This window comes from Ostrea edulis, chromosome 7 (genome assembly GCF_947568905.1).
Source record: "Ostrea edulis chromosome 7, xbOstEdul1.1, whole genome shotgun sequence".
NCBI lineage: Eukaryota > Metazoa > Mollusca > Bivalvia > Ostreida > Ostreidae > Ostrea > Ostrea edulis.
This window is the reverse complement of record NC_079170.1, coordinates 68,892,911-68,906,055: the sequence shown is the minus strand read 5'-3', so window position 1 is coordinate 68,906,055 and position 13,145 is coordinate 68,892,911. Positions and strand designations below refer to the sequence as shown.

The window sequence follows — 13,145 nt, the reverse complement described above, 5'->3', positions numbered from 1 at the left end:
AAAATCTTCTTCTTAAGAACCACTGAGCCAGAAAAGCTGAGATTTATATGAAAGCTTCCTCATATAATGCAGATTGTAAATTGTTAAAATCATGGCCCCCGGGGGTCGGATGGGGCCACAATAGGGGATCAAAGTTTTACATACAAATATATAGGGAAAATCTTTAAAAATCTTCTTCTTAAGAACCACTAAGCCAGAAAAGCTGAGATTTATATGAAGGCTTCCTGATATAGTACAGATTCTAAATTGTTAAAATCATGGCCCCCGGGGGTCGGATGGGGCCACAATAGGGGATCAAAGTTTTACATACAAATATATAGGAAATATCTTAAAAAATCTTTTCCCCAAGAACCACTGAGCCAGAAAAGCTGAGATTTATATGAAAGCTTCCTGATATAGTACAGATTCTAAATTGTTAAATCATGGCCCCCGGGGATCGGATGGGGTCACAATAGGGGGTCAAAGTTGTTGGGGGTTTTTTTGGGGTTTTTTTTTTCGGTTTTTTTTTTGTTCTTTTTTTTTGATATAGTGCAGATTCAAGTTTGTTAAAATCATGGACCCCGGGGATTGGATGGGGCCTCAAGGGGGGCATCAAAGTTTTATATACAAATTTATAGGAAAAATCTTTTAAAATCTTCTCAAGAACCACTGAGCCAGAAAAGCTGAGGTTTATATGAAAGCTTCCTGATATAGTGCAGATTATAAATTGTTAAAATCATGGCCCCCGGGGGTCGGATGGGGCCACAATAGGGGGTCAAAGTTTTACATACAAATATATAGGGAAAAATCTTTAAAAATCTTCTTCCCAGAACCACTAAGCCAGAAAAGCTGAGATTTATATGAAAGCTTTCTGATATAGAGCAGATTCAGGTTTGTTAAAATCATGCCCCCCTTGGGTAGGATGGGGCCACAATAGGGGATCAAAGCTTTACATACAAATATATAGGGAAAATCTTTAAAAATCTTCTTCTCAAGAACCATTGGGCCAAAGAAGTTCACATTTACATGAAATCTTTCTGACATAGTGTAGATTCAAGTTTGCAAAAACCATGGCCTCCAGGGGAATGTTTGGGGCCATAATAGGGACTACGGTTTTACATGCAAATAGATATGGAAAATCTTCTGATATGGACCAAGGTGACTCAGGTGAGCGATGTGGCCCATGGGCCTCTTGTTTTTTTATCTGCCGTATCGCGATATGTATCGTAGGACAAATTATTACGATAAACCTGTAAATCGCACATCCCTACACTAGCCCCTGGGCTAGTAGTTGTAACTTTTAAAATTCCACACCCCTGCTTTCATATACAGACACTGCCAGCTGTAGGTGAAGGGACACAAATTGCCCACCTATCCATGGCACTCGAGGTTGTAAGAGTAACGGTTCTTTATTGTGCAAATGACTACCATGTTGCTGTGCTTTGGTTTCTAGTGTCTCCTACAAAATCCTGCTTACTCTCAATGTTTGGTGAGGCAGCTGTCATGGGCATATTTTACATCTTTTTTTAAAAATTACATTGGAAATCTCTTAATTGATATTTATTTGCTATCTCTTCAGGTCTGGTAGATGCAGGTGAAACTCCAGAAACAGCAGCACTGAGGGAATTGTATGAAGAAACAGGATTTACAGCCACTGTCCGACATGTCACTCCAGGTATATATCACACACATCACTACAGGTATATATCACACATCACTACAGACATATATCACACATCACTACAGGTATATATCACACATCACTACAGGTATATATCACACACATCACTACAGGTATATATCACACATCACTACAGGTATATATCACACATCACTACAGGTATATATCACACATCACTACAGACATATATCACACATCACTACAGACATATATCACACATCACTACAGACATATATCACACATCACTACAGACATATATCACACATCACTACAGGTATATATCACACACATCACTACAGACATATATCACACATCACTACAGACATATATCACACATCACTACAGACATATATCACACATCACTACAGACATATATCACACATCACTACAGGTATATATCACACATCACTACAGGTATATATCACACATCACTACAGACATATATCACACATCACTACAGATATATATCACACATTACTACAGGTATATATGACACATCACTACAGACATATATCACACATCACTACAGGTATATATCACACATCACTACAGGTATATATCACACATCACTACAGGTATATATCACACATCACTACAGACATATATCACACATCACTACAGGTATATATCACACATCACTACAGGTATATATCACACATCACTACAGGTATATATCACACATCACTACAGGTATATATCACACATTACTACAGGTATATATCACACATTACTACAGACATATATCACACATCACTACAGGTATATATCACACATCACTACAGACATATATCACACATCACTACAGGTATATATCACACATCACTACAGGTATATATCACACATCACTACAGGTATATATCACACATCACTACAGACATATATCACACATCACTACAGGTATATATCACACATCACTACAGGTATATATCACACATCACTACAGACATATATCACACATCATTACAGGTATATATCACACATCACTACAGACATATATCACACACATCACTACAGGTATATATCACACATCACTACAGACATATATCACACATCACTACAGATATATATCACACATCACTACAGACATATATCACACATCACTACAGGTATATATCACACATCACTACAGGTATATATCACACATCACTACAGGTATATATCACACATCACTACAGACATATATCACACATCACTACAGGTATATATCACACATCACTACAGGTATATATCACACATCACTACAGGTATATATCACACATCACTACAGACATATATCACACATCATTACAGGTATATATCACACATTACTACAGGTACATATATCACACATCACTACAGGTATATATCACACATCACTACAGGTATATATCACACAAATCAGTACATACATATATCACACATCACTACAGGTATATATCACACATCACTACAGACATATATCACACATCACTACAGGTATATATCACATATTACTACAGACATATATCACACATCACTACAGGTATATATCACACATCACTACAGGTATATATCACACATCACTACAGGTATATATCACACATCACTACATACATATATCACACATCACTACAGACATATATCACACATCACTACAGGTATATATCACACATCACTACAGGTATATATCACACATCACTACATACATATATCACACATCACTACAGACATATATCACACATCACTACAGGTATATATCACACATCACTACAGACATATATCACACATCACTACAGGTATATATCACACATCACTACATACATATATCACACATCACTACAGGTATATATCACACATCACTACAGGTATATATCACACATCACTACATACATATATCACACATCACTACAGACATATATCACACATCACTACAGACATAGATCACACATCACTACAGGTATATATCACACATCACTACAGACATATATCACACATCACTACAGGTATATATCACACATCACTACAGGTATATATCACACATCACTACAGGTATATATCACACATCACTACAGGTATATATCACACATCACTACAGGTATATATCACACATCACTACAGACATATATCACACATTACTACAGACATATATCACACATCACTACAGACATATATCACACATCACTACAGGTATATATCACAACTAACTTACTCTGTCAATAACTGTTATCCTCACTCAATAGAATGATTTATAGAAAGTCTGCTCTGTCAATAACTGTTATCCTCACTCAATAGAATGATTTATAGAAAGTCTGCTCTGTCAATAACTGTTATCCTCACTCAATAGAATGATTTATAGAAAGTCTGCTCTGTCAATAACTGTTATCCTCACTCAATAGAATGATTTATAGAAAGTCTGCTCTGTCAATAACTGTTATCCTCACTCAATAGAATGATTTATAGAAAGTCTGCTCTGTCAATAACTCTCTGTTCTCCTCACTCGATACACATGTACAAGTGTTGATGTCAAGGGTTATTAAAAACAAAAGTTTGGGCAAAGAATTTAGTCTTAATTTCCACTTCCAACTCCTTGTTTGTTACAGGCAATGGCATTACGAAACAGAGTAATAAGTCAAAAGTTGTTCGATACCAAACCTTCTGGAGAAAAAATACAGAGCAGTCATGTATGGATGATAGAGACGCTTACAAGACCTATCCTACATTAATAGAGGCATGTCTGGACAACGTGTCATGTGTGCTTTCTATATCTATAGAAGCTTGTGATCTCTTACAGCCTTGTGATGAGTTTATCTGTACAATCTTGTGTTTTTATGCCCCCCCCCCCCCCCCCCCCCCTCCCCTTCAAAGAAGAGGGGCATATTGGTTTGCAACTGTCAGTCGGTCGGTCGGTAGACCACATGTTGTCTGCTCAATATCTTGAGAACCATTCGCTTGATGATAATGATATTTCATATGTGGGTTGGTTATGAGTAGAAGAGGACCCCTTTTTCAGGTCAAAAGGTCAAGGGTCAATCTACTCTGGACATAGGAATATAATGTCCACTCAATATTTTGAGAACCCTTTGCTTGAAAGACATCAAACTTAGCACACTGGTACATCCTAAAGAGTAGATGACCCCTATTGATTGTGAGGTCATATGGTCAAAGGTCAAGGGTCAAACTTGGCATAGGAATATACTGACCATTCAATGTCTAGAGAATTCTTTGCTTGACAGACATCAAACTTGGTACAACAGTACATCTTCAGAAGAAGATGACCCCTATTGATTTTGAGGTCACATGGTCAAAGGTCAAGGGTCAAACTGGACATAGGAATATACTTTCCGTTCAGTATCTTGAGAATCCTTTGCTCGACAGACATCAGACTTGGTGCACTGGTACTTCTTCAGGAGAAGATGACCCCTATTACTTATGAAGTCACATGGTCAAGGGTCAAAATGGTCATAGTAATATAATGTCCACTCAATATCTTGAGAACCCTTTGCTTGACAGACATCAAACTTAGTACACTGGTATATCTGCAGGAGAAGATGACTACTATTGATTTTGAGGTTACATGGTCAAAGGTCAAGGATCAAACTAGACATGGGAATATACTGTCTGCACAGTATCTTGAGAACCCTTTTCTTGACAGACGTCAAACTTGGTACACTGATACATCCTCAGAAGAAGATGACCCCTATTGAATTTGAGGGCACATGGTCAAAGGTCAAGGATCACACTCAACATAGGAATATACTGTCAGTTCAATATCTTTAGAACCCTTTGCTTGACAGACATCAAACTTGGTACACTGGTACATCTTCAGAAGAAAATGACCCCTATTGATTTTGAAGTCACATGTTTAAAGGTCAAGGGCCAAACTGGACATTGGAATATACTGTCTGCTCAATATCTTGAGAATCCTTTGCTTGACAGACCTTAAACTTGGTACACTGGTACTTCTTCAGGAGAAGATGACCCCTATTGATTTTGAGGTTACATGGTCAAGGGTCAAACTGGATATAGGAATATACTCTCCGTTCAATATCTTGAGAACCCTTTGCTTGGCAGACATCAAACTTGGTTCACTGGTACATCCTCAGGAGAAGATGATCCCTATTGATTTTGAGGTCACATGTTTAAAGGTCAAGGGTTAACCTGGACATTGGAATATACTGTCTGCTCAATATCTTGAGAACCCTTTGCTTGACAGACATCACACTTAGTACATTGGAGTATATTGAGGAGAAGATGACTCCTACTGATTTTGAGGTCACATGGTCAAAGGTCAAGGGTCAAACTGGACATATAATATACTGTCCACTGAATATATTGATAACCCTTTTGCTTGACAGACATCAAACTTAGTACACTGGTACATCTTCAGGAGAAGATTACCCATATTGATTTTGAGGTCAAAAGTCAATAGTTGAACTGGATATAGTCATATATTGTCACCTATATTTTAAGAATTATTTGCTTGATTGACACCAAACTTGGTACACTGGTACAGCATAAGGAGAAGATGACCCCTATTGATTTTTAGGTCACATGGTCAATTCACTCTTGACATAGGAAGATATTGTGTGCTCAATATTTTGAATTGATGATACTACTATCAATTAAAGGATGTGTGTGTATAACCCTTTTAAATTTTGCACCATGGGGGGGGGGGGGGCATATGTGTTTTACAAACATCTCTTGTCTTACAGCCTTGTGATGACTTTATCTATAGAAGTTTGGTTTTCTTACAGCCTTGTGGTGATTTTATATATAGAAGATTGTGTTTTCTTACACCCTTGTGATGAGTTTATCTATAGAAGCAGAGTTTGACACTAAGGCACGTCTGACCTACTAACTGATAGGTCCGGTCGGGTAAAATGTCGATATACTAGTCCGACTGGTCATGTTAAAAAAATAAACAAGAAACTTTACTTTAAACCGTAAGATATTTCATTCTTAACTGTAAAGAGTTTGCAAGCAATCTTGAGCCGTGTGATGGAATAATCTCTATTTTTAGTTCAAATAAATAAGTCGCTGTTGGAAGTGATGTTTTACTACATCTACTCGATGTTAGTTTTAAACATTTTATTTGAATTGACTATAATAAAGTGTTTATCAAGTTTATAAATTACGTCGTAAACAGCTATTTATCGGTGTTGACATGTGCGGGAATGTCTCTATATTTAAATACGACTTCTCGTCCTCAAGGAAAGACGTCCCAGGAGAAAAAAGAAAAGGTTAGGAAGAAACAAAGCAGGGCTTATGAAATATAAATCAAATAAAAAGCCGGTTGAGGTCATTTTATACTAAATAGACTAAAGAATATCTATGCCGGGTAGAATGTAAAGAAACAGAAAACGTGTTTGAAAAATCTAATTGAATGACGAGACTTAAGATATTTTTGAGACAATTAAATACGTTTTGGTTCAAACTTAACGTTTGTCATTTAAATGAAGTATTTGAATATGGAGAAACTATCAGTTTTTTTCTGGAAAGTTGGTCAGGGCTAGTGAATATAAAGTCAGGTCTAGTAAAAATCATTCGAAGTAGCCCGACTGGTCTAGTGCTCAAAAAAGTAAATGTCAAACCCTGAGAAGTATGTGTTTTCTTACAGCTTTGTGATGAGTTTATCTATAGAAGTTTGTGTTTTCTTACAGCTTTGTGATGAGTTTATCTATAGAACTTTGTTTTTTCTTGCAGCCTTGTGTTTTGACCCTGGAGTTGGAAACACTACAGTACAGCTAGTGTCGGTTGAGGTAGGAACTTGAACTATCTATAATCTGAGCATCTAGATGTTTTAAGGCCTCACGACTATAAACAGAGAATAGAATTGTGTCAATATATTTATTGCTTATATCTGAAGATTTACCTAGCAGAGATGTTTATGATTGGTTAATTTTATATTGTTTAATGTACCACTCGAGAGTATTTCACTCATATGGAGACGTCGCCATTACTGAGGGGCTGCAAAATTTAGGCCTATGCTTGGCGCTTCCGACCTTTAAGCAGGGAGGGATCTTTATCATGCCACACCTGCTGTGACACGAGGCCTCAGTTTTTACAGTCTCATCTGAAGGACTGCCCCATTTAGTCGCCTCTTATGACAAGCAAGGGGTACTAAGGACCCATTCTAACCTGGATCCTCACAGAACAAGCAAGAGGTACTGAGGGGTACCTATTCTAACCCGGATCCCCGGGGATGGAGGTACTGAGGACCTATTTTAACCTGGATCCCCACAGAATGACAAGCAAGGGGTACTGAGGGGTACCTATTCTAACCCAGATCCCCAGGGGTGTTGGTACTGAGGACCTACTCTAACCTGGATTCCCAGGGGATGGGTTGGGGTTACTGGGGACCTATTTTAACCCGGATTCCCGGGGGATTTGGATGGGGTGGGGGTACTGGGGACATAATCTAACCCGGATTACCGGGGATGGTGGGGGGGGGGGGGGGGGGGTTGGGGGTTACTGAGGACCTATTCTAACCCGAATTCCCACGGAACACACAGATGTTTAAAAAACTGAAGGTTACAAACAATCAAATGCAAACATATGCTAAAAACTCTTTTTGTGTATAAAAGTTATTTCAAAAGTTAGTTAGATTTGAAATTTAGTCTATTCTCAGTTGATGATGTTGAGGCCTGGGCATCTAGAAGTTTTATGCTACATACACATGTATATAATGTAAAAGGTGTCTCTCAGAAGGACTGTGTTTTCTGTTGGATTCTAGGAGTACACATAATGTACAGGTGTTTTTGTTTCTGTGTGTGTTTAAATTCTATAACAAAGCTTATCTAAAACGTATCTTCAAATTATACTGTAAGCATTAAAATTAAATTATACTGTAAGCATTAAAATTAAATTATACTGTAAGCATTAAAATTAAATTGCTATTTCAGTGTAAAGTTTAACACATTAAATATTACTATCAGTGTAAAGTTTAACACATTAAATATTACTTTCAGTGTAAAGTTTAACACATTAAATATTACTATCAGAGTAAAGTTTAACACATTCAATTACTATTGCAGTGTAACGTTAACACATTCAATTGATCTTTCAGTAAAAATTTTAACACATTAATTTAAAATTACTCTTTCAGTGTAAATTTTAACACATTGAATATTTTTATTAGTGTGAAATTGAACACATTAAATTAATATTTCATTGTAAAGTTTTCATATTTTGATATTGTTTCCTATTGTTCATTACACATTAAATACAATATGGTTTCCTATTCATTATTACACATTAAATACAATTTCCAAGTATAGAAAGGTGCATAACTCTGATGGTTTACAAAGTTGTGCACTTAAACAACTTTCTGAAAGGAGAAACACAGGATGCAGATAAAACTAGGATTAGTGTGGCTCTGAGATGTGAGAAGATTGATGACACATATTGTCAGGATGAGCTAGGATTGGTGTGGCTCTGAGAAGATTGATGACACAGATTGTCAGGATGAGCTACATTGTAGGATTGGTGTAGCTCTGAGAAGATTGATGACACAGATTGTCAGGATGAGCTAGGATTGGTGTAGCTCTGAGAAGATTGATGACACAGATTGTCAGGATGAGCTAGGATTGGTGTAGCTCTGAGAAGATTGATGACACAGATTGTCAGGATGAGCTAGGAATGGTGTAGCTCTGAGAAGATTGATGACACAGATTGTCAGGATGAGCTAGGATTGGTGTAGCTCTGAGACGATTGATGACACAGAGTGTCAGGATGAGCTAGGATTGGTGTAGCTCTGAGACGATTGATGACACAGAGTGTCAGGGTGATGCACTTGAGCATGTTTTAGCTGAGAAGCTGATTTATAGAAAATTGTGAGCCTCATGATAACTGCATTGAAGAATCGTCCACAAAACTGTGGAAGTTGTTTAAATTCCTCTCCATGATTTGAATTTTAGTCTGCACTTGTAAACAAAACCTTGCGTGGGATGTGTATGATAACTTTGAATAATTTTATCTTCAGATTGATGGCAATGATGAGAAAAACCAAAGTCCAATGCAGAAAACAGGTGATTTATACCTTTCTATAACTTCTATCTGAGATTGCATGGTTTCACTGTGAAATTAACGTCGTGGGTACAACCTTATTAAGCATGTAATCAAGATTTGTCTTAGGCTATATTTTTCCTTGTGGTTGATACTCTAACAAGAAGTCCATGAGCGACAATGCTCATTTGAGCTCTACTGATTTTCAGAAGAGTTTCATCTCATTTCCGTGAAAAATTATGACCCCCATATTACGACCCACTCTTCACCATAGGGTCAAGATTGAAAACAAAAACTTGCATTCTCTCAGCATGAAGATGCTTCAGTATAGATACTACTGATATAGCCATGCTGTTCTGGAGAAGAATTTTATGTGCTATGTAAAAGGTGAAGATAACAACCAGTGATCAATCTCATAACTCCTATAAAGGTGAAGATAACAAACAGTGATCAATCTCATAACTCCTATAAAAGTGAAGATAGCAAACAGTGATCAATTTCATAACTCCTATAAGCAATACAAAATAGATAGTTGGGCAAACACGGACCCCTGGACACACCAGAGGTGGGATCAAGTGCCTAGTAGGAATAAGCATCCCCTGTCGATTTGATTCCTAATTTTATCCCCATCCTAACCCCATTGCCCATGAAGCAATACTTGGATTCACACAACTTGTGGAAAGTCTGCATAGTGAAATGATGTAATGTGGCCCCGCTACTCTTGATTTATTTTAAATCAATACATATTCTCATGTAAATCTTGGAATCCCTACTTCAACCCTACCCAAGCACCAAGTTTGGTGATTTGAAAAATAAAAAATGAATAGGCACTACATTGGTATAAAATGAATAGGCACTACATTGGTATGCTTGCATACTAAATATGACTATTGACGTCCAGAAAACAAGTTACCGAGAAGATATTTGAAGGCTATTCTATATACAGGATACATATTGCCACATATTAAATTGATCCCCTACCTCCCTAGACCAGATTCAAACAGATTTGAATTTGCACTTTTGAGGATGATACATGTAACATAATACATAATATTATGACCCCATTGTTTTGTCTTTTTTAGACTATCAACTTTATTGTGGCCTCAACTTTCCCCCAGAACATTGATTTTAAAGGGGTCAAATTTAATTTGCACTACCAGAGGAATGTTGCTTGACGAATCAAGGTCCTCCTGTTTGGAAGGAAAATATTTTTTTCTTTACAGTGTATATTCTGATTTAAAACTCTTCCCCTATTGAGACTTACCCCCTCCCCCCTGAGGAAAGGCTACTATTCAATGAATGTGAATCTACACTACCTGAGGATGTTTGCATATAAATATAAATAGTCATGACCATACTGTTTTTGAGAAGAATTTCCCACTATTTTGTCATATAAGACTGAACCCCAATTAAGCATCACCCTTCCCCCGGTATCATTATTTAGTAAACTGGACTCTACTGTCTGAGAACATGTGTACATTAGGCGTGTGTAGATTAACTGAGAATGTGTGTACATTAGATGTGTGTAGATTAACTGAGAATGTGTGTACATTAGACATGTGTAGATTAACTGAGAATGTGTGTACATTAGATGTGTGTAGATTAACTGAGAATGTGTGTACATTAGACATGTGTAGATTAACTGAGAATGTGTGTACATTAGATTGTGTAGATTAACTGAGAATGTGTGTACATTAGATTGTGTAGATTAACTGAGAATGTGTGTACATTAGATGTGTGTAGATTAACTGAGAATGTGTGTACATTAGACGTGTGTAGATTAACTGAGAATGTGTGTACATTAGACGTGTGTAGATTAACTGAGAATGTGTGTACATTAGATATGTGTAGATTAACTGAGAATGTGTGTACATTAGACGTGTGTAGATTAACTGAGAATGTGTGTACATTAGACATGTGTAGATTAACTGAGAATGTGTGTACATTAGATATGTGTAGATTAACTGAGAATGCATGTACATTAGACGTGTGTAGATTAACTGAGAATGTGTGTACATTAGACGTGTGTAGATTAACTGAGAATGCATGTACATTAGACATGTGTAGATTAACTGAGCGTGTGTGTACATTAGACGTGTGTAGATTAACTGAGAATGTGTGTACATTAGATGTGTGTAGATTAACTGAGAATGCATGTACATTAGACGTGTGTAGATTAACTGAGAATGTGTGTACATTAGACATGTGTAGATTAACTGAGAATGTGTGTACATTAAACATGTGTAGATTAACTGAGAATGTGTGTACATTCAATGTGTGTAGATTAACTGAGAATGTGTGTACATTCAATGTGTGTAGATTAACTGAGAATGTGTGTACATTAGACGTGTGTAGATTAACTGAGAATGTGTGTACATTAGACGTGTGTAGATTAACTGAGAATGTGTGTACATTAGATATGTGTAGATTAACTGAGAATGTGTGTACATTAGACGTGTGTAGATTAACTGAGAATGTGTGTACATTAGATGTGTGTAGATTAACTGAGAATGTATGTACATTAGATATGTGTAGATTAACTGAGAATGTGTGTACATTAGACGTGTGTAGATTAACTGAGAATGTGTGTACATTAGACGTGTGTAGATTAACTGAGAATGTGTGTACATTAGATGTGTGTAGATTAACTGAGAATGTATGTACATTAGATATGTGTAGATTAACTGAGAATGTGTGTACATTAGACGTGTGTAGATTAACTGAGAATGTGTGTACATTAGATATGTGTAGATTAACTGAGAATGTGTGTACATTAGACGTGTGTAGATTAACTGAGAATGTGTGTACATTAGACGTGTGTAGATTAACTGAGAATGCGTGTACATTAGACGTGTGTAGATTAACTGAGAATGTGTGTACATTAGACGTGTGTAGATTAACTGAGAATGCGTGTACATTAGATATGTGTAGATTAACTGAGAATGCATGTACATTAGACGTGTGTAGATTAACTGAGAATGTGTGTACATTAGACGTGTGTAGATTAACTGAGAATGCATGTACATTAGACATGTGTAGATTAACTGAGCGTGTGTGTACATTAGACGTGTGTAGATTAACTGAGAATGTGTGTACATTAGATGTGTGTAGATTAACTGAGAATGCATGTACATTAGACGTGTGTAGATTAACTGAGAATGTGTGTACATTAGACATGTGTAGATTAACTGAGAATGTGTGTACATTAGACGTGTGTAGATTAACTGAGAATGTGTGTACATTCAATGTGTGTAGATTAACTGAGAATGTGTGTACATTCAATGTGTGTAGATTAACTGAGAATGTGTGTACATTAGACGTGTGTAGATTAACTGAGAATGTGTGTACATTAGACGTGTGTAGATTAACTGAGAATGTGTGTACATTAGATATGTGTAGATTAACTGAGAATGTGTGTACATTAGACGTGTGTAGATTAACTGAGAATGTGTGTACATTAGATGTGTGTAGATTAACTGAGAATGTATGTACATTAGATATGTGTAGATTAACTGAGAATGTG

At 36.6% G+C, this 13,145-nt stretch overlaps 1 protein-coding gene across 1 annotated transcript in view; it reads left to right on the top strand.

The window, feature by feature from the left end:
• Positions 1-13,145, top strand: part of LOC125653801 (ADP-sugar pyrophosphatase-like) — a 29,373-nt gene that overhangs the window by 10,517 nt on the left and 5,711 nt on the right. Inside the window, exons 5-7 of the mRNA XM_048883421.2 lie at positions 1,559-1,654; positions 7,322-7,377; positions 9,600-9,645. Of these exons, the coding sequence (XP_048739378.2) occupies positions 1,559-1,654; positions 7,322-7,377; positions 9,600-9,645 (198 nt within the window). The remainder of the gene's footprint in view (positions 1-1,558; positions 1,655-7,321; positions 7,378-9,599; positions 9,646-13,145) is intronic.